General features: G+C 44.2%; 1 protein-coding gene across 1 annotated transcript in view; it reads right to left on the reverse strand.

Annotated features, from left to right (window-relative positions):
• The window catches only part of kcnh6a (potassium voltage-gated channel, subfamily H (eag-related), member 6a), a 229,084-nt gene that overhangs the window by 157,792 nt on the left and 46,237 nt on the right, over window positions 1-25,055 (reverse strand). Inside the window, exon 2 of the mRNA XM_041173545.1 lies at window positions 14,357-14,587. Within this exon, the coding sequence (XP_041029479.1) occupies window positions 14,357-14,587 (231 nt within the window). The remainder of the gene's footprint in view (window positions 1-14,356; window positions 14,588-25,055) is intronic.

Below are 25,055 nucleotides of genomic sequence, written 5' to 3' on the forward strand. Positions count from 1 at the left end.
CTATATCCTAGGGTCTTAAAAGAAGTAACTACAGAGATGGTAGATGAATCCAAAATTCCCTTATCCTGGAACAGTCCCTGCGGACTGGAGAACTGCCAGTGTAACACAACTATTCAAGAGAGGGAGACAGAAAGCAGAAAACTACAGGCCAGTTAATCTAATCTGTCTTTGTGAAAATGTTGGAATCCATTATTAGGGAGGTAGTAGCAAAATAAAATCATGGTTTTGTGAAAGGGAATTAATGTTTGATGAATTTATTTGAGTTCTTTGAGGATGTAACAAGTAGGGTGGAGAAAGGAAAACCAGGAGATGTAGTGTATTTGGATTTCCCAAAGCGTTCCGATAAGGGGTGGCACATAAAAGATTATTGTACAACATATTGGGCATGATACATTAGCATGGATAAAGGTTTGCTTAACTAACTGGTTAACTAACAAACAGAGAGGTGGGATAAATAGATTATTTCCAAGTTGGAAAACTGCAAGTAGTGGAGTGCCACCGGGATCAGAGTTGGGGGTCTCAACTATTTACAATCTATATTAATGACTTTGTTGAAGGGTTTGTTGAGTGTATTGTAGCCAAATTTGCTGACAATACAAAGATAGGTAGTAAAATGAGTTGTGAGGAGGATACAAAGAGTCTGCAAAGGGATGTTGATAGGTTAATAGAGTGGACGAAGATTTAGCAGACGGAGTATAATGTCAGAAAATATAAGGTCATCCACTTTGGTGGGAAGAATAGAAAAGCAGAATATTATTTAAAGGGTAGCATGCTGCAGTACAGAGGGATCTGGGTGTCCTTGCACACAAATCAGAAAAAGTTAGCATGCAGGTACAGCAAGTAATTAGGAAGGCAAATGGAATGCTGGGCCTTATTGCAGGGGGATGGAGTATAAAAGTAGGGAAGTCTTGCTACAACTGTGCAGGGTGTTAGTGAGACTACACCGAGAGTACTGTGTACAGTATTGGTCTTCTTATCTAAAGAGGGGCATACTTGAATTGGAAGCAGTTCAGGGAAGATTCATGGGGTTGATTCCTGGGATTTTGGGTTGTCTTAGGAAAAGTCGAGCAGGTTGGGCCTACACTTGTTGGAACTTAGAAGAATGAGAAGCCATCTTATTTAAGTTTTTAAGTTTCCGAGCTTGAGAAGGTAGATGCTGAGAGGATGTTTCCCTTGTGGGGAAACCTAGTGACACAGTTTCAAAATAAGGGGTCTTCCTTTTAAAATGGAATTGAGGAGGAATTTTTCTTTCAGAAGATTGTCAACCTTTGTATTCTCTATGGCAAAGAGCAAAGGAGGCTGTATCATTGAATATATTCTAGGCTGAATTATTGATCTTCAAGGAATTCAAGGTTATGGGTGCAGGCAAGAAAGTGGGGTTAAGGCCACAATCAGATCTAATGGAATGGTGCAGCAGGCTTGATGGGCCAAATGGCCTAAACCTGCTCATATTTCTTATGTACTCTTGACACTGCCCTTAGGCTGAGGTCTTTGGCCTCCTACAACCACAATCATCTTCATTTGTGCTAGGTATGACTCTAGGCAGTGGAGAGTTTTTACCTCGATTCAAATTGAGGAATGTAAATAGGAAGAAGTTAGTAAAGTAAACATGGATCCCTGAGAAGATGAGTCAGGTGAAATTACAATTGGAAATAAGGAAATGGCAGAAACACTGAACAAATACTTTGGGCTGGATATTTGCTCTCAAGTTGGATAGCAGGAGTTGGGAAATCTCCCAAACCACCAAGCCTGCCTCTGGAAAAACTTTCTCGAATGGTGGGGTCTTCCTTCCGAGGAGCCAGGTGCCGGATGGAATTACCTGAAGCAGTGACCACAAGGGCTGCCAAGTGCCGAGGCAGGCTGGGTAAAAGGCCTCTGGTTCTCTGGGACTTTGTCCCAGTTGTTTTGTTAAATATTTGGCTATCTTGGCCTCACCCCTCAAACCCCATATGCCAACCTCATGCCAACCCATGACTCTGCCCATACATCCCCCATGGCCCATTATAGCTCCTATGCCAATTTAATGCCAAGTCATGACAACCCATGACCCTACACCCACACCCCCATGGCCTCTCATAGCCCCTTTACCAACTCATGCTAACTCATGCCAACTCGCACACCACCCTTTGCCCTTACATTTTCCACGACAACTCACCCAGCAACCACCATGGACAGACCTCAGACGGGCCATGTTGAGGCCTACATTCCCATTCGTAAAAGCCCATTCAAAACATTTAAAGCACCCAAAGTACTTAATCCCTTGAAAATACCCATACCAAGCTCGGCTAATCCTTTAATAATCACTTTGAGCTGTCACTCAAGCTGTGAACTTACAACCCTTTACTGTGATAATGATAGGTTGTGAAAATCAGCCTTGAATGAATAATGACACAATGATGGCGCTCAGTGTTATGTCAACAAAAGCTATTGTAGCTGGTGGAACAGATTTTTTTCTACTCCGACACAGGCAGTCTATTTTATTTTATCTTTTTGAAGGGTTGGGGATTTAAATCACTTGACAGCTTGAGTTTCTTTTAACCTTTCACTGACACAGGCAGGCTGTTTTCTTAATTTTTATAGGGTTGGGCATTTCAAGAACATCGCAACCTGACAGTTCTGCAGACTTTATCCACCCTTCAAGAGCATTTACGAATAAGTTGGAATTTCCACGCTGTAAGTTAAGGCCCTTGCTGCAGCACTGAGTTCAAATGGCCCTGCTGAATTTGGGTTTCCCCCATATGTGAGTCACATCCTGCCCCCTTTCCCCTACTAGCGAAAATAGGATCTGTCGGAAATGGGGGCAGGACTTTTGGACCCGGAGGGGTCATCCGCCATTTTGAAGTCCCAGCAGAGGCTCCATGGCTCTGTGAAAGATCTAGACTTCTCTGTCCCTCTTCACAGTAGAAGACACAAAAAGCATCCTGGATATAACTGGGAAGCAAGAATGAGGAACTTAAATAAATCAGTATTAGCAAAGTAAGTGTAACAAGAAATATGGAGCAAAGGGGAGGAAGTGCAGTTGAGCTACAGATCAGCCTTTGGCTTGACACAATCAAATCCCAGAGCAGGCTCCAAGGGATTGTTGGCTTCCTCCCATTCCCATGTTTCATGACTGAATACAGAGGGCAGGATTTTCCCCTCGGTGATTTGGGGGCGGGGACTGCTCACCGAGGGGAAAATGACACGGGACGACGTTGGGAGGAATCCCCGATGTCATCCCGGTCCCTTTAAATTTTTAGGGAGGTGGGCGGACAATGAAATCAGCTGTCCGCCCGCTGACCTGTCAATGGCCAATTGAGGCCATTGACAGGCTCATTAAAGTAATTAAAGACCTGCCCGTCCAAGTTTAAGGCTGGCAGGCAGGCCAGGAGCCCCAGCGGGCTCCAGATTGTTCATGAAACTTCATCCACTGGCGGGATGAAGATTCATGTCCGTTTTTTAAATATTTAATAAATTTTATGTGTTTATTATTAACATGTCCCATCTCGTGTGACATTGTCACATGAGGGAGACATGTTAATAATTTCAATATTTATCTATTTTTAGACTTTACTTACCTGTCACAAACCTCCCTGAGACAGGACTTTGCCTCAGGGAGCAGCACGCACTTTGACAGATGGGGAATCCCTCCCCCCCACCCCCGCGTAGCACTTCCTGTCGGGCAGGCTGCTGGGCGGGGCCTTAATTGGTTATCCCCCTCAAAATGGCGGCGGTCCCATCTCGGTGGTGGGGGTCAACTGTCCGCCCGTCACTGAGCCGGTGGGGCCCACACGCCATCTGAGGGCAAAATGCTGCCCATAAATGCAGATATCAAATGGAAATCTGACAGGGCATCTTAGCTAAGTTCAAATTCTGAACAAAGGATTGATGCTGCAAGCCATTTGTCTTTGACTCTGTGTAACACTATCAGTAGAGACCTATAACCTTTTCATTAGACTAAATTTGAAATCCTACTTTTTTACTAAGAGAATGAAGCCAAGATTCCACAGTTTAAAACAGAATATTTTTTACTCTACGAGAGTCAACAAAGCAAACACGAAATGCTATTTCTCCTATACGCTAACATACATAATTAACATGACTCAAACATGAATTAGCAGGCAAACTGTGGTCAAATATAAATATAAATTGCAAATTAAAGGGCAGATACAACTAAGACAGATCTTACCAATTGGCTCAGCAGTCTATTTAGGTTTAAGTGATCACTGTGAATCACAAAATTATTACAGACAGGAGGGGTGTTCATTTAAACAGCCCTGATTTCTCCTCTCACCACTCATCCTTAAAACAGAAAGGTGTTTTGATTTGCTTTCCCCTTTACAAGCAGTAGCATATTTCCCCACCCCTCAGTTTTTGGTGTGATCCAATATCTATAAATAACTCCACAGCAAATTTGGGATAGGATGAACTCAAAGGATTAGTTTATTTGCACACACTCAAAACGTGGATGGAGGGTCACAATGTTGCCTCCTTTGCATCATGCAATAAAAGGATAGAGAAAAGAAAGATTTGCTGTGCAGAGATCACAGAGAAAAGAAAGATTGTTTCACATGGGTTCCAAAGTCCAGAATCAAAGTCCAATGACGAATTCTTTCATGGAGGTTGGTGAGCTGAAACCCAATGCTGGATAGTTCACTCTTGTGGTGGTGTTGACTTCACACGATGAGATCGGCATGCAGAGATGTATCTGTTTTGCAGGCAATGGTACAGAATTTCCAGTAGAGGCATGTGGATGGGGCCAGGTTTCAACCTGGGCCAGAGCTCCATGTCTGTGAGGCTGCTGGTTAGGTGGTAAAATGGCAGACTGAAACTTTGCAGTACAGCAAGGCAATATTATTGGTTCCACAAACCAGAGGTCCATGTTGCTTAACTCCCTCCCCTTCACACTGTCTTTGACAACAGCTGTGTATCCCTCATCTGGGTCCCCGAGATTGTTAAATGTCTCAATTATTAAGAATTGAAAGGAAGATTGCGGGTTCTTTTGTCTTAGCAGACGAGCAGATTCTGGTTGGCCAGCCGGGGTTATGAAATGCAGATGGCCTTTGTATAGCTCTCTTTGAATTTGGTCTGTACAACCCACAATGTGTCGTTATTGGCTCTTCGGAGATAATTGTGTGTGAGTTTCCCTGACACTGTCAGGTTTGAGCGTCACATATAGATATAGGTTCAGCCATTTTAGGTCCTTGTCCAGTTTTAAATTTTTAGAGAAAGCAATGAGCGTACCTCTATATATTTTATAAAAAAAAAATATACAGGGTGAGGCCTTAGTCCTCACAAAATCCTTCAAGCTTTGTCTTCCTCATGAAGAATTTCAGCTTCTCTTTTTTTGGGAGCTTGTTTGCTCTCCAGCTGTCAGCACTGCACAACCAACCTGAGTTCCACGGGCATGATCTTCACCACAAGTGGCACACATCTGCAGAAACTGCTCAACTCCGTCTGGACAGCAGAGATCCACCAAATGTTATCTTCAAGTAACCGAAATAGCTGCAGCAACTTATTCTCTTTGTGTATTTTCTGCTCTGGATCTAACCTCTTCTACTTGAGTCCTCTTCAGCTTGTCTGTTCTGCATCATCAGCAGAATCAACAACTACTTTTGCACAGCTTGGATTGATCTGTGTCCTTTGACATCTTTCAGTAAGGTTTAGTTTTGATTTCCCAACTTTTATCAGCTTGCTCCTGATTTCCTTAGAGACTGGGAAGTTCAGTCTCATTCCTGTATTTACATTTTCTGCTTTCCTTTTGGTTTCATTTTCAGTTCAGCTTCTGTTGTGAGGCCTCAAAAATTTACAAATTAAATTTAATATAGATATCCTCACGCTATCTGTGTCCATTTTCCTTTTGTCTGTCTTCAGTCTCTCTCTTCAGTGTACAAAAAGACCCTGCATAATACTTTTGTACCCTGAAGACAGACAAATATTGAAATCATTGTTTCTGAATTGTCATGATAACTAAAATAAAGCGCAGTTAATGTAATTGCTTTCCCTTCTCCTGTCTATCTGGCACTGCAGTCCAACTCGCAGTGTTTGACTTCACAATCTTATTTAAAAAACAATTCTAAAATTTATCTTCCAGCCTATTTTGAGACCAGCAAAATAACAAACTTGATTATGGTAATAGCCTGACGGAAGAAATGCTTCTAATTGGCACATTGATACAATCTTGAGGCAGGCTAGGGCTTTGCAGAGTGCACACACAGACTGCAACAGCCTTCAAATTGCCAGCTGAAGTATAGTGACCAACTTCACCCTTGGAGAGCAGTCAAACTCATGGGGAGATAATTACCCTAGCTCCAGGCTTCCGAGAAAAGCCGAGGCCTCCAAATCAAAGTATTTACTGGAAGCATCCAAACATATAAAATACAATTTTACAGGTCAATTTAACCATTTTGTTGTAAATTTTTTTTAAATTAAAGCTCTAAGCATTATATTAGAAGTTTCAGTTGCTAATAAAAGCATTGCTGGCCAAAATGATGATTTTTCTTGTGATTTAATTGGTTCAGTTTCTATGGACAAAATTTTTAGCTCAGCAAGTGGGCGTGTGCCTGACCTGCTTCAGTGTAATATGACACGCGTTCGGGTGAGCGTTCTGACATCAACGCGCAGTCGGACGATATATCGTTTGGTGGGTGCGTGCCGGAGTTGGTAGTGCACCCGTCAACAATTAAAAGGCCTGTTAGGGCCATTAAAGGATCAGTTGAATAGAATTTCTCACTGCGTGTCCAACCTTACGGTCGGCGGGCAGACAAAAAAGGCCAAGCGACCTTTGCACTTGTTTGGAAACCTCATCCACGGGCAGGATGAGGTTTCCCAGAGCAAATAAAAATAAAATAAACATTTTTAAATTTAGCTAATAACATGCCCCTGCTCATGTGACAGGGTCACATGAGGGGACATGTTTCATCACATTATTTTTTTCTTTATTTTTTTTTGAAAATGCTTCATCTCCCTGAGGCAGCTCCGTGCCTCAGCGAGATTATGAAGCGCTCACTCGCGTGCATGCGTGAAGGTCCCGCTCCTCCTGCTCGCCCTCTTCCCCCCCAGCCCCCTGCCCCCACACAGGCAGTGACAAGCGCTGCCCCTCAAGTTTCACGCTGGGCAGGCTTTAATTGGCCCGCCAGCGTGAAATCGCCTCCCGGCCTCGATCGTGGGCAGCAGTTGGCTTCCCAGCTGTCCCCTTCCACCCTCACCCCCGCTGAGCCCGCCCAACAAAGGCAAGATTCTGCCCTATGTTTTTCCTTAATTGGTTGATTTTGGTCACTGGTCATAGCTAAAGAAGGATCATTTGTTGTTATTGTACAAATATGGAACTTGAGCAATCACTGAAGTCTGATATCGGAACAGATGACACCAAAATGCAATACCAAAGAATGATCAAAAGAAAGAGAGTGTGCAAAGTATTATTGTAGGAATAGACCCAGGCCTCACTTACAGGCTTTGCTGTCCCAGGATATTGATGTGGAACAGGACAATACATGAACTCTTTTGTTGGCATGATGGTGTTTTGACAACATCACGTGCCACCCGTACATCGTACAATAGAACACCTCATTTACCAGGTCCTGCCTCTTAAAACCTTTGGAGATGCTGTCTGCCACCTCTAGCCCTGTCTGAGGCTGATAAGGTGAAAATCACCCTTCCTCCGAGCCACAAAATTCCGTGAATAACTGGATATGGGCTCAGCCCAAGGACATAATAATGACCTTTACTTTGCCAGAATCTGGGGTAACTTTGGCTCTGTGCTCTTGCGTAAAATGGGTAATAGTGAGTCAGCAGGTCCCATTTCTATTGGCCATCGGACAAAGTCAAGCTCTAACTCACTGACCCTGAGTTGACAAGTTTGCTCAGCAAGGTAAAGGGATGCAAGAACACTGGATAGTTCAAACTGGTATAAATTAAAAGAGAGAGAGTCCTCTAAACATAGAGCTCAGTTACATTGCACTGCATCTTCATGCTGGCACTGAAGGCATGAGAATGAGTATATTCAACTTCGAGGACATGAGATTCTTCATCTTGACAGGAAGTGGCTTTACAAAGAATCAGGATTGAAGAGGGAGGGAAATTTAAAAATAATTAGTGACATTGACAGTTCTCCTGTGCATTGCTCTTACAGCATGTGACATGCAGTGTATTACTTTGCTTTGATGAGTAGTGAGGGATGATATAAGCGAGCTCTTATTGTGAATTGCAAAGGTTGGAATTTTTCCAGGTTTTATTTTTAGTACAAAAAAGAGAATAACAAGAAAAGAAAAGTAGACTGCGAAAATACTGGGTAACTTTGGAGAAAATCAGCAAGAATGTAGAGGTGCCACTTGAACATTGAGAAACTTTGAGATAAACAAGGAAAGATAAAAGGATATAGTCAAGTAACAACACACAATTATTTATACAGTTCTCAAACATAATTTTTATTGGGCCCCCAATCAGATTCTCACTTAAACCCTAGATAGCTTTTTCTTAAATTTGTGGTACACCTATACTACAGTAAAAGATCTTATGGTATTGCTGTGGTTTCATACAGTGGCACAGCGGTAATGTTACTAACTAAAAGCCCAAAAATCTGAACAAGGACTTCGGGGACATGTGTTCAATTCCCACCATGACAGCTGAGGGAAATTAAGTTCAACTAATTAATAAATCTGGAATTCAAAAACTAGCCTCATTAATGATGATCATGAAACTACAGGATTGTCATAACATCCCATCAGGTTCACTAGTGTCCTTTAGGGAAGGAAATCTGCTGTCCTTCCCTATTCTGGCCTACATGTGACTCCAGACCCACAGCAATGTGGTTGACTCTGAAATGGCCGAGCAACAGAGGGTGGTAGTGAGAAGTGACTGAGCAGCATTCTGGGAGAAGTCAGCGCAGTCACCGCAACTCAGAAGGGGATTGAGAAGGACCCCTGCTTTTAACAGGAGGAAGTGCATCCAACAGGGGATGGTAGTGAAAAGTCACTGAGAAGCACTCTAGGGGAAGTCAGCGCAGTCACCGCAACTCAGGAGGGGACCGAGGAGGACCCATTGTCAAAGAACGGAATAGCCCCAAACATTACATTGCTGTAGCATTTTCATCCCTCCCACCTCCTCAAACCAAAAAAAAAGAGAGAGGGAGAGGCAGTACCTTCAGGAGTGCACCAGACTTGCAAGGGTCACTCTTCTGAAAGTGGATTTTTAAAAAAGCAGCTGATTGATGAGTAAATCCTGGTGAGTTCTTTTTTTCATTCTATTAAAGTAATTCATTGCTTAATACTAAGGTAGGATCTAAAAAAAAGTATCGAGTAGTACTGTACAAGTATAATTAGTCAAGAAACAAGGTTCCTAGCTAACATAAATAAAGCCACGAGCTAGGGTACATTTTTTAAGGAGAGTAACTAGCTTACTTGAGAGGGATGTCATGGCAGGAGAACTCAGAACCATGATATGCTCCTCCTGCAGGATGTGGGAAATGAGGTCCCTGGTGACCATGTGTGCGGAAGGTGTGTCCAAATGCAGCTTCTAGCTAACCGGATTTCGCATCTGGTGCTGCGGGTGGACTCATTGTGGAGCATCTGTGATGCTGAGCAAGTCGTGGATATCACATTTAGCGAGGTGGGAACACCGCAGGTGAGGTTTACACAGGCAGAAAGGGAATGGATGACCATCAGGAACAGTAAAAGACTCAGGAAGGTAGTGCCGGAGTCCCCTATGGTCATCCACCCTCTCTAACAGATATACCACTTTGGATACTGTTGGGGGGATGGCCTCTCAGGGGAAAGCAGCAACAGCCAAGTTCACAGCACCGTGGGTGGCTCTGCTGCTCAGAGGGGCAGGAGGTAAACAAGTGGCAGGGCTATAGTGATAGGGAATTCAATAGTTAGGGGCACAACCAGACGCTTCTGTGGCCACAAATGTGAATCAAGGATGGTATGTTGCCTCCCTGGTGCCAGGGTCCAGGATATCACGGAGCAGCTGCAGGACATTCTGGGGAGGGAAGGTAAACAGCCAGTGGTCGTGGTACACATTGGTACCAATGACATAGGTAAAGTAAGGGATGAGGACCTGCATGCTCAGTACAGGAAGTTAGGAGATAAATTAAAATGCAGAACCTCAAGTGTAGTAATCTCAGGATTAGTCCCAGTTCCACGTGCTAGCAAGAGCAGGAATAAGAGAATAGACCAAATGAACATGTGGCTGGAATGATGCTGTCACTGGGAGGGATTCAGATCCTTGAGGCACTGGGACTGGTTCTGGGGGAAGGTGGGACCTGTACAAATCAGACAGGCTGCACCCAGGCAGAGCTGGGACCAGTGTCCTTGCGGAAGCTTTTGTTAGTTCTGTTGGGAAGTATTTAAACTAGTGTGGCAGGGGGATGGGATCCCAGGAGTAGGATCAGATAGGTCAGATTCAGATCAGATAAATGGAGGTAGAACATTAGCCAGAGATGTTGTGATAGACATGGAGTTACAGGAGAAGCAAAGTTTAAAAAGTGTCCAGCACAGGAAATTGATGGGGTTAAACTGTTTATACTTCAATGCAAGGAATATTACAAACAAGGTAGATGAGTTAAGGGCACAGGGAGACACATGGCAGCAGGATGTCATTGCTATAACAGACCTGGCTAAAGGAAGGACAAAACTGGCAGCTTAATATCCCTGGTTATAGGGTCTTCAGATACGATAGAGTAGGAGATAAAAAACGAGGAGGGGGTAGCACTAATGGTTCAAAAATCAATTCCAGTTGTGAGAAGGGATGATATACTAAATGGGTCAACAAATGAGGCTTTATGGATTGAGCTTAGAAATAAAAAAGGGGCAGTCACACTACTGGGAGTATACTACAGACCCCCATATAGTGAAAGGGAGATAGAAGAACAAATATGTAGGCAAATTTCTGCTTGTAAGAACAAGGGGGCAATAATAGTAGGAGACTTCAACTGGGATTCAAACAATATAAGGGGCACTGAGGGAGAAAAATTCAAGCAGTGTGTCCAGGGAAATCTTTTCAACCAATTAGTGGCAAACCCAACAACAGGAGATCTTGGGGAACGAAGAAGGGCAAGTGGGTGAAGTGACAGTTGGCACCCATATCGGGGACAGTGTCACAATACAGTTAGATTTAGCATTACCATGGAAAAGGACAGAGAGAAGGCAGGAGTAAAAGTCTTAAACTGGGGGGAGGCAAATTTTGCCGAAATGATAAGGGATTGGCTGAGGTGGACCGGACAACACTGCTGGGGGATAAAGCAGTGGAAAACCAGTGGGAAGCACTAAAAAGCGAGATCCTAATTTTACAAAGTAAACATGTACCCAACAAAAATAAGAGTGGTCCTGCCAAATCTAAACCCCCCTGGTTGTCTAGAGGAATACAGGGGAAGATCAAACAGAAAAAGAAAGTGTACGATAGGCACAAAGAACTAAGCACTGCAGATAGCCTAGACAAATATAGGAAGCACAGGGAGGAGGTAAAAAAGGAAATAAGGAAATCAAAGAGGGCATGAAAAAAGATTAGCAAGTTAAAGATAACCCAAAGATGTTTTACCAATACATTAATGCCAAAGGGTTAGTTAAGGAAAAAGTGGGACCAATTAGAGATGAAGATGGAAATTTATGTGTAGATGTAGAGGCTGTGGGAAGGGTTTTGAATGAATATTTTGTCTCCGTGTTTACAAAGGAAAGGGAGGATGTAGATATAGTAGTCCAGGAGGAACACTGCGAGATATTGGATGGGTTAGTCATAAAGAGAGAGCAAGTACTTGAACGGTTGAAATCCTTGAAAGTTGATAAGTCACCAGGGCCAGAAGGATTGTTTCCGAGGCTGAAGGAAGTCAGGAAGGAGATAGCAGATGCTCGGAGGATGATTTTCCAATCATCTTCACTAGATACACGGGAGGTACCAGAGGACTGGAGAAATGCAAACGTAGTTCCATTGTTTAAAATGGGATCAAAGGAAATGTCAAACAATGATAGGCCAGTTAGTCTTACATCGGTGGTGAGCAAATGAGTAGAATCAATCCTGAGAGATAGGATTAACTGTCATGTGGAAAGGCATGGACTAGTCAGGGATGGTCAGCATGGATTTGTTAAAGGAAGGTCTTGCCTCACAAATTTGATTGAATTCTTTGAGGAAGTGACAAGAAGGGTTGATGAAGGAAGTGCAGTGGATGTTGTGTACATGGACTTTAACAAGGCATTTGACAAGGTCCCACATGGCAGATTGGTCAGGAAAGTAAAAGCCCATGGGATTCAGGGTAATGTGGCAAACTGGATAAAAGGTTGGCTTTGTTACAAGAAACAAAGGTTAATGGTTGATGGATGCCCTTGTGAATGGAAAGTTGTCTCAAGTGGTGTTCCACAGGGCTCGGTGTTGGGACCCTTGCTGTTTGTGTTATATATTAACGATTTGGACGTGAACGCCGGGGGCACGATTGGGAAATTTGCAGTTGACACAAAGATTGGCCGAGTAGTGGATAGTGTAGAGGATAGCCATAATCTCTAAAACAATATAGATGGGTTGGTGGAATGGGCGGTAAAGTGGCTGATGGATTTTAACATAGAGGAGTGTGAGGTCATACATTTAGGGAGGTCAAACAGTTACAGGGATTACACAATAAATGGGAATATACTAACAGGGGTAGATGAAGTGAGAGATCTTGGCGTACAAGTACACAGGTCCCTGAAGGCAGCAGTTCAAGCAGACAAGGTTGTAAAGAAGGCATATGGAATGCTCTTCTTCATTGGCAGAGGTATAGAATATAAAAGTAAGGGTATAATGTTGGAATTGTATAAAACACTGGTGTGGCCACAACTGGAGTATTGTGTGCAGTTCTGGTCACCACATTACAGGAAGGACATGATAGCTCTGGAGAGAGTGCAGAGGAGGTTTGCAAGAATGTTGCCAGGGTTAGAAAAGTGTAGCTACGAGGAGAGATTGGATAGGTTGGGGTTATTTTCCTTAAAACAAAGAAGACTGAGAAGTGACTTGATTAAAGTGTACAAAATTATGAGGGGAATAGATAGAGTTAAAATTGTTTCCCTTGGTGGAGAATTCTAGAACCAGGGGACATAGATTCAAGATAAGTGGCAGAAGGTGTAGGGGAGACATGAGGAAGAACTTTTTTATGCAGAGGGTAGTGGGTATCTGGAATTTGCTGCCCAAGTTGGTGGTAGAGGCAGAAACTCAACTCTTAAAAAAGTACCTGGATCTGCACCCTAAGTGCTGTAAGCTGCAGGGCTATGGGCCAGGTGCAGGAAGGTGGGATTAGAAAGGGCACCTAGGTGTCTTCGGGCTGGCATGGACAAGATGGGCTGAATGGCCTCCTTCTGTGCTGTAACCTTTCTATGGTTCTATGGTTCTGAGCCACTCAGTTGTATCAAACGGCTCAAAGAGAAGTTAAATAAGAATAAAACTGGACAGATCAATTGGCATTGATCTAGGCACCAGAAATGACAATGCAGCATCAACTGGGCAGGTGTGCCAAAGTTCTCCTCTTGGACATGTGGGGACATCTGCCAAAATTGGGAGAGCTGTCCCACAGACTAATTAAGCAAACAGCCTGACATAGTCATACTCAATGAATCACACCTTACATTCAATGCCCCAGATACCCCCATCACCACGCTCAGGGATGTCCTGTCCAACAAGCTGGGACAGGCCCACTAGCGGTGGGAGCACAGTCGTATATACAATTGGAAGGGAGTGGCCCTGGTATTCCTCAACATTACCTCTGGAGCCCGAGAACTCTCATGGCTTCAGATCAAAAATGGGCAAGGAAACATGCTGCTGATTACCATGTACAGGCCCCTCAGCTGATGAATCAGTACTCATTCATGGTAAACACCAACTGGAAAAAACACTGAGGGTGACAAGGGTACAAAATGCACTCTGGGTGGGGGAGTTCAATGTCCATCACCTAGAGTGGCTCGATAGTGCCATTACTGACTGAGCTGGCCAAGTCCTGAAGGACATATCCGGCAAACTGGTGGTGAGAGAATCAAGGGGGAAAATCAACTTGACCTCATCCTCACCAATCTACCTGTTGCAGATGCATCTGTCCACGACAGTATTGGTAGGAGTGACCACCTCACAGTCTTTGTGGAGATGAAGTCCCATCTTCATACTCAGGATACCCTCCATTGAGTTGTGTGGCACTACTACCGCGCTAAATGGGATAGATTTCAAACAGATCGAGCAACTCAAGACTGGGCATCCATGAGGCGCTGTGGGCCATCAGCAGCAGCAGAATTGTACTCAAACACAATCTGCAACCTCATGGCCCGGCATATCCCCCACTCCATCATTACCGTCAGGCCAGGGGATCAGCCCCCCTACATATTCAGCCCTTGCCACAGATCCACAGGGATGCAAGCCCATGTGTCCTTACCATCTTTCCTGTAATACAGCAGTTCTACTTTCATCTCCTCGGATCCGAGCAGGGCTTGTGCCAGCTGTGCCATCGCACTCTCTGGCGTGGCTGGTCCGGTAAGAAAATCACAAGTGCCAGGTTTCTGCATGATTTCCACCCTGGAGTAGCCGAACATCTCACAAAAGCCGTCGTTGCAAAAGATAATGGCGCAGTTTTTCATCCGAACATTGGTGATGAGAAACTTCCGATCTAGGAGGGAGAACACAAGAATTAAACTTAGCAGCAACAATCAGCTCCTTCACCATTGCTAGTTTGAGTTGCCAGCCCTCCAGGTTTCCCCCGGACTCTCCAGGAATTAAACATTAATCTCCTGGGCACGGCTGTGAACAATCCCGGAGAAAATTCAATGCTGTACTCAGGGGATGTAATTCTTTGAAAACTTCTGTTTATTCATCATGGAAATATTAGAAATGGGAAATAAAGGCTGTTTGACTAGGTGGAGCCATTGGAGGTGTGAGCTCTTAGGGTAAAACTTCCAGCAATATATCCAGCCAATCCTTAGCCTGATCTTAGATTCAAAATGCTGAATAAACCAGTGGATGGTATAGTCCTACAATCACATCTTTAAATGATATGTAACATGCAATGTTGCCTCAGTTAACACCCTCCTCCAAGCAGTATAGGGAACTGGGTTGACAAGATTTCCTCTATACTGACAAAGTGGGCTTTTAGCTTTGATTGGTCTGCTAAATTACTGAACACAGGACATTTTCCTGTGCATTCTATCCCAGGTGAAGGGAGGCCCAATAGGTTTTATATTCACTGGAACGGGTGCAAAGTGATTCACAAAGATGATCAACAACAACTTATAATTTATATAGCACCTCTAATGTAATGAAACGTCCCACAGTGCCTCACAGGAGCATTATAAAACACAGCCTGACACCAAGCCACACGAGGCCCTATGAAATAAAAACAGAAAACGCTGGAAACACTCAGCAGGTTTGGCAGCATCTGTGGACAGAGTCTGAAGCTCTGAAGAAGAGTCATACGAACTCAAAACATTAACTCTGTTTCTCTCTCCACAGATGCTGCCAGTGTGTTTTGGCACAGCGGATGGTAAATGCTGAGCTGCTCAAATCCCAGAGGAAAACTTGAAACAGCTGCCACAACTGTTTGCAATCTGTATTTTTATTTTGAGATGCATGCCTTGAATTCAGTAGTAATGAGCCCACCAAGACTTAGAGGTATTTTTTCACAAAACTAAAGTAAACATTTCTTAATAGAAGGAAAAGGTTTTTAAGCACATACATAGGTCTACAAATTACTACTATAATGACTCCTAAGTCTCCTAATTAATCTAGCTCCCAGTTACATCTCCATTAAGGTAACAGTGAAATAAGCTAGATTTCAACAGACCCAGGCACCTATACACAGAAACTAATCCAAACCCCACTATTAAACTACCTTTACAACAAATCACAATAATATTGCGAAAATTATATTTTCATGACACCAGGCCTGCTGAGTCTTTCCAGCATTTTCTGTTTTTATTTCAGGTTTCCAGCATCCGCAGCATTTTGCTTTTATCTGAGGCCCTTCAAAGTCTTATATCAAAAGTTTGTTCAAAGAGGTAGGTTTTAAGGTGTGTTTTAAAGGAGGAAAGCAAGGTAGAGGCTGAGAGGTGTAGACAGGGAATTCCAGAGTCTGGAACCGAGGCAGCTGAAGGCACGGCCACCAATGGTGGAGCAATTATAATGGAGAATGTAGAAAAAGCCAGAGTTACAGGAGCACAGGTATCTTGGAGGGCTGTGGGGCTGGAGGAGAATACAGAGGTAGAGAGAGTTGAAAACAAGGTTGAGAGTTTTAATGTCAAGTTGGGCCCAATGTAGGTCAGCGAGCACAGGGACGTGCTGTGAGTTAATACATGGGCAGCTGCCTTGTCTCAAGTTTATGGTGTGGGAACGCAGCCAGGAATGGGTTGGTATAGACAGGTTTAGAGGTAAAGGCATGAATAAGGGTTTCAGCAGCAGGTGAGGCGTCAGATAAGTGAAAATAGGCAGTCTGGGTGAAGGCTTGAGTATGAAGCTGGAAGCTCATCTCGGGGTCAAATGTGACACCAAGATTGCAAACAGACTGGCTTAATCTAAGGCGGTTGCCAGGGAGAGGGATGGAGTTGGTAACTAGGGAACTGAGTTTAGAGTGGGGGCCAAAAACTATGGCTTTAGTCTTTCTACTATTTAATTGGAGGAAATTTTTGCTGTCAGATGTCAGATAAGCAGCCTGATAATTTTGCAATAGTGGAAGAGTCGAGAGAGTTGGTGGTGAGGTGGAGCTGGGTGTCATCAGCGTACATGTGAAAACTAACGCTGGCCTTCAGATCATGTTATCAAGGAGCAACCTGTAGATGAGAAATAGGAGGGGGCACAGATAAATTGTTGGGGGAGACCAGAGGTAACAGTGTGAGAGTAGGAAGAGAAGCCATTGCAGGTGATTCTCTAGTTATGATTAGATAGGGAAGAGGATCTTAAACAGGCTGCAGCTCTTCACTCCAGAAAAGAGAAGTAAATGACCCATGGCACTATTTGAAGAAGAGCCGAGAGGTCTCCCCAGTAGTCCTGCATCATAGCTTCACCAGGTTGACACCTCATTTTGCCTGGTGCTGCTCATGGCATACCCTCTTGCACTCTTCATTGATCAGGGTTGATCCCCTGGCTTGGTGGTAATGGTAGAGTGGGGGATATTCCGGGCCATAAGGTTACAGATTGTGTTTCAGTGTAATTCGACTGCTGCTGATGGCCCACAGCACCTCATGATTGCCCATTCTTGAGTTGCTAGATCTGTTCAAAATCTATGCCATTTCACATGCTGGTAGTGCCAATCACGATGGAGGGTATCCTCAACGTGAAGACAGGACTTTGTCTCCACAAGGATATTGCAGTGGTCACTCCTACTAATATTGTTATGGACAGATGCATCTGCATCAGGCAGGTTGGTGAGGACGTGTTCAAGTATGTTTTTCCCTCTTGTTGGTTCCTCACCATCTGTCACAGATCCAGTCTAGCAGCTATGTCATTTAGGACTTGGCCAGCTCGGTCAGTAGTGGTGCCACTGAGCCACTCTTGGTAATGGTCATTGATCCCCCCCCACCGCCCCCAACCCAGAGTACATTTGCGCTCATGCCACCCTCAGTGCTTCTTCCACATGATGTTCAACATGGAGGAGCACTGATTCATCAGCTGAGGGAGGGCCGTACATGGTAATCAACAGGAGGTTTCCTTGCTCATGTTTGATCTGATGCTATAAGACATCATGGGGTCCGGAGTTGATGTTGAGGACTCCCAGGGCAATTGACTCCCGTCTGTATACCACTGTACTGCCACCTCTGCAGGGTGTGTCCTGCCGGTGGGACAGAGCATACCCATGGATGGTGATGGTGGTGTCTGGGACATTATCTGTAAGATATGATACCGTGAGGATGACTATGTCAGGCTGTTGCTTGACTAGTCTGTGAGACAGCTCTTCCAATTTTGGCACTAGCCCCCAGATGTTAGTAAGGAGGACTTTGCAGGGTTGACAGGGCTGAGTTTGTTATTGTCTGGTGCCTAGGTCGATGCTGGGTGGTCCGTCTGGTTCCTTTTAGGCTTTGTAGCAGTTTGATCCAACTGAGTGGTTTGCTCAGCCATTTCAGAGGCAACCGTATTGCTGTGGGTCTGGAGTCACATGTAGGCCAGACCAGGTAAGGACGGCAAATTTCCTTCCCTAAAGAACATTAGTGAGCCAGATGGGTTTTTCCGATAATGTTTCCATGATCATCATTGACTGTTAATCCAGATTTTTATTGAATTAAAATTTCACCATCTGTCCAGGTCCCCAAAGCATTAGCCTAGGTATCTGGATTACTAGCCCAGCAACAGCACCACTACACCATTGCCTCCCTTACTGGAAAGCACTTTGGAATATTCTGAGGTCATGAAAGGTGGCAAATAGTCACTGACCTGCTGTGTGTTCCCAAAATTGCCATCTTTTATTTCAAATAAAATGTTGGGAAGCTGATATCCCAAATTCCCACTGCTTCAGAGCAGGGGAACCAGAGAAACCTTTTTGAAAGATAAAGGACAGGGACTGCTTCAGTGAACCTATGAAGATAGGCTTCCCTCCACAAAGCATAACTCTTCTGGGAGTGGGATTGGGGAGGTGGTATATAGGATCCACCTGACAGCAGAGATTGTGCCAAGCACCACATCTCAGCTGTAAACTCAGTGCAAACCACTGATATCATCAATTTGATGTGTGAAACATGGTGAAGCAGCACAATCCCCACAAATCCTGTTAAGCAGACACTCAGTGGCATGTCACAGCCACCTAATCAATCATATGGACAAAGACAAGCAACAGCTCATCAAAATATTCATGCATGCACAGAGTGGGAAATCAGCAGTGTGAACTCGGGAAAGGCTGGGAATGGAAAGAGAGGAAGAACATGGGCCTGAAGTGGTGTGGACAGGATAACACAGAATCGAGGCCCGTGTCAATCATGGAGGAGAGGGACTGCAGACTAGTGGCCATTGTTGTGAACAATTTGACAAATAGATTTACAGACCATACTAATACAAAATGAGGCAACAGTGGGGACAGCTCCAATTAAGTTGCACCAGAGCCCAATGGCCCACTGCATTCTCCATGTACGAAGCCTACATTCAGGACTGTTCTTCACCTGTTGGTGTCTTTATGCTTCAGTTTATTTGTGCCACATCCAGTCTTAGATGAGCTGCAATTAAGCATTTAGAAGACAAAAGCCATTGTTTACAGCCTGCTCCATAAACTCTGTTGCCTAGCCGCCCATTGCATTCTCCTCCCGAGCCACTGTCCCAGGCTGCTTGTAACCTTTTTGGCTCTAAGCTGACTTTCTGACTCCGTATCTTCTCCACCACAAATAGCGTCTGCTTCCACCTGCATTGCATCTCCCATCTCCATTCCCACCACAGCTTATCTATTTTTGAAACCCTCATCTATGTATTTTGTTACCTCCGAATTGACTATTCCAGTCTGTTCTGGCCAGCCTCTCATCTACCACCCTCCCTACCTCCCTAAATGTGAGCTCATCCAAGCTCTGCTGCCTATTTCCTACCCCACATCAAGACCTGTTCATTTATCACCCCTGTATTTACTGACCTACACTGGTTCCTACACCATCAACGCCTTCATTTTAAAAATCTCATCATTGTTTTCAAATCCCCCCATGGCCTTGTCCTCCCTATCTCTGTAAACTGCGCCAGCCCCACAATCGTCCAAAAATTCTACGTGTCTTTGGCCACTCGTATTCAGATGTATTCAGTGGACCCCTGCACCAATTGTCTGTTGGTGGTCGCCCATTCCCTCTCTGCCTACACACCCTTAGATGGGGATTGCAGGGGGTAGTGGGGGGTGGAGGGTGGTGATGGGAGGGGGGTGCGGGGACGTGGGGTGCCACCTCTAGAAATGTGTCAGTCACAAGGCTCTCAGACAGAGCTGGAGCTCCTTCACTGATAGCCCTTCCTGTCCTTGTGGTTGTGCAGGACATGAGAAGAGTTCTGGAGTTTTTACATGAAGCAGGATAGACATTCCACAGGAACAAGGCATCCTGCCATGTCTCTTTATTTTTTTTATTAGGGTAATAACTAAAAGAATCAACAATGTAGTATTTGGAATCCGAGTTGTTTACATTCACAGGTGATGCCAACCTAACAGGGCCATCTGGATTTCAGGATAGGCATTCGTGCTCCAGAGTGCGATAATAGACTTACACATCAACATGCCCAAACACTGAAGCAGTGTTTAATAAAAATAAAAAAAGACTGAGTTCTGAACCGTATAGTCCAACCGATGGAGTGCATGTGAGAGGAGGTCATGTTTAGACCACATGGACCTCTGGTCAGAACGCACTTCATGGCCTCTAGTCAGCAAAACACAATGGAGATATCCAGGCCTTGATCTAACCCAGGGAATAACCAAAAGACTGATCCCAGTGTCAGATAATGAGGCAAGAGTAAGGAAACTTTTGGGATAATTATCAGGGATGTAGTGCCAAATTCTGAGGTGCAGGAGCTCTCAGTAAATGTGCTGGCCATATCGTTTTTACATTTACTGTCACCTTGTTTTCCTGTGTATTAATCACTTGAGTCCCCAAACATCAGTAAAACGATAACAAAAACAGAATTACCTGGAAAAACTCAGCAGGTCTGGCAGCATCAGTGGAGAAGAAAAGAGTTGACGTTTCGAGTCCTCACGACCCTTCGACCGAACCAGTTCCGTCGAGGGGTCATGAGGACTCGAAACGTCAACTCTTTTCTTCTCCACCGATGCTGCCAGACCTGCTGAGTTTTTCCAGGTAATTCTGTTTTTGTTTTGGATTTCCAGCATCCGCAGTTTTTGTGTTTTTATATCAGTAAAACGATGCTTTTTACATGAAAAATATCAGTGCCGGTAGGCATTTTATTTCAAACCATGTAGTACTTTGAATCATTCATCTTTAGCATAGCTAGAATTTCATTATGCAAGCTTAATTATTTAATTCAAACCTATTAAAAACATGAATTACAGAAAACGTTCCTTCCTTCTGACTGGGGGATGGTATATTGAGGGACCACCGCTTTTCTTGATTTACGTAAACAAGCTAGACCTGGGTTCACAGGACACGCTTTCAAAATTTGAAGATGATGCAAGACGTGGAAGTATTGTGAACTGTGAGGAGGATAGTAATAGACTTCAAGAGGATATAGACAGGCTGGTGGAATGGGCAGACACATGGCAGATGAAATTTAATGTAGAGAATCGCGAAGTGAGACATTTTGGTCAAAAGAATGAGGAGAGGTGACATAAGAAAAAGGGTACAATTCCAAAGGAAACACAGGAGCAGAGGGACCTGGGTGTATCTGTGCATAAATCATTGAAGGCAGCAGGGCAGTTTGAGAAAGCAGTTAATAAATTATACTGAATCCTGGGTTTTATAAATGGGGGCACCAAGTACAAATACAAGTACCTTCTGAGCCTTCATATAACACTGGTTCGGCCTCAACGGGAAGGACATGAAGGTTTTAGAAAGGGTGCAGAAAAGGTTTACAAGAATGGTTCTGAGTATGAGGGGCTTCAGTTATGAGGATAGATGGGTGAAGCTGGGGCTGTTCTCCTTGGTGAAGAGAAGGTTGAGAGGAGATTGGTTAGACATGTTCAAAATCATGAGGGGTCTGGACAGAGTAAATGGGGAGAAACTGTTCCAATCGGCAGAAAGTCGAGAACACTAAGGTGACTAACAAAATAACCAGAGATGACATGACGAAAAACCTCTTCATGTAACGAGTGGTTTGGATCTGGAATGCACTGCCTGGGCGTGAGGTGAAGATAGATTCAATTGTGGTTTTCAGAAGGGAACTGGTTAATTATGTGAAGAGAAGATTTTATAGGGCTACAAAGAAAAGGTGGTGGAGTGGGACTAGCTGAGTTGTTGCTGAGAGCTGACACAGAGACAATGTGCTGAATGGCCTCCTCCTGTGTTGTAACCATTCTATGATTCTAGTATAGATCCATTCAAGGAACTTGATAAACGCATGAGGAATAAAGAAGCTGAATGTTACCCGACAATGTGATCAAGAAAGGTGGGAGAAGGTTTGTGTGGAACATAAACACCAACATAGATGGGGTGGGCCAAATGGCTTGGTTCTGGGCTGTAAATTCCATGTGAAGCTGCCAGCAAGGACTGGAAACACTATAATGTGTTTCACACACTCAGGCCATCACAGCCAAGGAGTTAATGTTCAATAGGCAAATGCAGCAGGGTGTTTGGGGATATTGATGCTGCTTTAGATCCCAGGAACCTTGAGCTTCAAAGACCCTGCAATGTCTGTTTATGAGAAAGCTGTGTGCAGGAGTTGAAAGGTCTGTATTTTTACTTTGTAGTCAGCGGGCTGTACAGGAGGGTGCCTGCTGCTGCTGCTGTTGCTGCTGCCCATTGACTCAGAGACATTCAGCAGCAGCAACAGCATGAGGCCTGAGACCCTGGGCCCAACTTTCCCTCTGACACCTCTTAACCTCCCCAGGCTCCGGATTCAGTGTTATGATCCCAGTTGATGTTACTACTGGACAATCCAGATCTCAGGGTGGAACCCGGCTTGATAGATCCTAACTTTTATTTTTGTTTAGATATGTGGAGAATGGCTACTGAACATAGTCACAGGAGTCAGCTGATAAACTTTTAACAAAAGAATAAAACATTTATTAAACCAGAAAAGATAAACTATATTACAACACTCCTCCACCCATAACTATACCTTCACAGACATATATAGATTTGTAAGGATAACACAAGTTACAAATTCTATCTTATACTCTAATGTTCACAGTAAGTACACAGTCCATGTAAACCAATAGGCAGCCTGTGGTCAGGCACACCACATCCTGAAAGCAAGTGACAGATGCCACCCAAAACAGATGTTATCCTTCTCTCATCAACTCCCCACAGATGCTTGTCACATCATGAGTCAATCCGCCTCACTGAACTCCATCTTTCACACCAGGATTTCCAGTCTCCACTCTCAAAGAACTTGCTCTGGAATCTTCTCCCAAACCGACTTTCTCTCAGCCGCCTTCCACAAGGGTTCACCTCCAGGGTTTCAAACTCTCCTTCCCAAGTTTCTCTCCCCGGGATCTCCTTGTGCATTCAAGGTTTCTTCCACTTTACAGACCTTCAGCTGCCTCTTTGGAACTTCCAGCTTCTCCCAAGTCTATGCTGCTTTAAGTCCACTTCGTGCAACGTTTCTTCTCTTTAAGCTTGAAGCTTAGAGACTTCCTCTCTGCTCCTTACTTTCCCTCCCAAAGAACAGAACCTCTTCTAGATTCCTGTCCTTTGACTAGACTGTCCTCTCGGGATCTTTCCTTTTCCACTCCCCTGGATCTGGGGACTTTATTCTTTAGTTTCTGGAACCTGCTTCTGCCGGCAACTGCTCCCAACTGACCTCAAACTGGTTTTCTTTAGTTTTCTCTAAGACGAAGAGGTTCAGTATTTTATAGTAACACAATGAATCAATATGCTATCCCATTCATCGGATCTGATGCTTCTGTAGTCAAACGCACACAGCGTTACCTGTATGAGAACTTACAGGAAAGTCCTGTCCAGTATGGTGCATATTCTGCTGTCGGTGGAAATGGCTCAGTCATATTGCTGATGATAGCTGGTTTTTTCTTCTGGTGTTTCACTAAGTTTAGATTGTGGAGAAACCTCCTAATCAAATACCCAGAGTTTTTCTCATTTGGATGTGTGTGTGAGTGGGGCCTCCCTCTCTGGACCCCTGTTGCTGGGCAACAATGCAATTTTTCTACTCTTGTTTGTTTTAATTTCTCTTCAAGAGTCGTAAAAATCTCAACAGAAATCCAAGTATACAACAGAGCTTTAGACCTGCTGTCTCCACTCAAAAATGAAACTAGATCCCAGGTTTCGTCTTTTAACCCACAAATAGAAAGAATATATAAATTGAACTTCAACTTAAAGGTACACCTTATTCCTAACACACACAAGTACAAATTTAACTTGCTTAAACTATCTCTATTTCCCAATAACAGCCACATCATGCACTCTGGACATTCTGGTCAACTCTTATCATCCGGCCTGAACTCAAACTCCAGGAATTCATGGCCAAACTTGCCCTTGTGCCTCACATAATGCTGCAGGTAGAATTCACTCAACATGGTCGCTGTGCTGGCCGCCCCTGAGTCACAGGTCACACAGACCCACGTGAGAGCGAGAGGATTTCCCTCCAGTTCCGATTGTTGACATCAATAAGCCAAATCCCCCTGCACGTGGTACTCTCAGAAACAAGTAACTTCAATATTGGAGGTAGTGGGGATTAAAATTCAGTCAGACAATTAATGAAGTGGGTTCCATTGAGATGAGTGGAAAGAAAACTCAAGTAGGATGTATAACAGATGGTCAATCAGCAAAGGAGAGCTCACCATTCAGCGGTGAATATTAAAGCCTTTAATAGGAGGTGCTGGAGCAGAGCTCGGGTACGCTCTGGCAGCACTACACCCCAAAAATCCTCCACCCCCCACTCCCCAACTCTCTAAATCCACCCCCACCAACCCCCCACCTTCCCAGCAGCAACAAGTGAGACTGACCTGACAGACTGGATTCAAAGAAACAGAACTCTCAGCCTGAGTGTTCCAGTTTTTTTTTTAAGCCAGTCTGTCGGGTGCTAAGCTCTGGCTGCTCAGTGTGGATGATGAGGACTCAGTTGAAAACAGGCTTGACTACCCTGTTCACTTGGGCGGGAGCAAATTTCCATTTGCTTCTCCCTCAAGGGGAGAATGATCAAATTTCAGAAAGATAAGGGGGTTCAGCACAACTTTAAATTGAATTTTTTTATAAAAAGTGAAGTATTAAGATAGGAAACAATTGTTGAGCAAAAATGAAACAATGTCATAGCAATAAGTTGCTAAGTTAAAACAAAAGAGTAATTAATAAAAATGACCGGAGTGTGAGAGGGTCAGAGTGCGCGTGTCCACCAGGCTCCCTCCCAGTCTCAGGGAGCTCAGTCACTCACCCTCAGCACTGTGAGAGGGAACGTGTATGTGTTGGTGTGTGAAGGTGAGGGTAAATGAGAAACCTGAGACTGGGAGTGAGCAGACACACAATCACGCTCTCTCTCTCTCACACACTCTCCATCTCCCACACACAGCAGTCAGC

Source organism: Carcharodon carcharias, chromosome 23 (assembly GCF_017639515.1).
Source record: "Carcharodon carcharias isolate sCarCar2 chromosome 23, sCarCar2.pri, whole genome shotgun sequence".
Lineage (NCBI taxonomy): Eukaryota > Metazoa > Chordata > Chondrichthyes > Lamniformes > Lamnidae > Carcharodon > Carcharodon carcharias.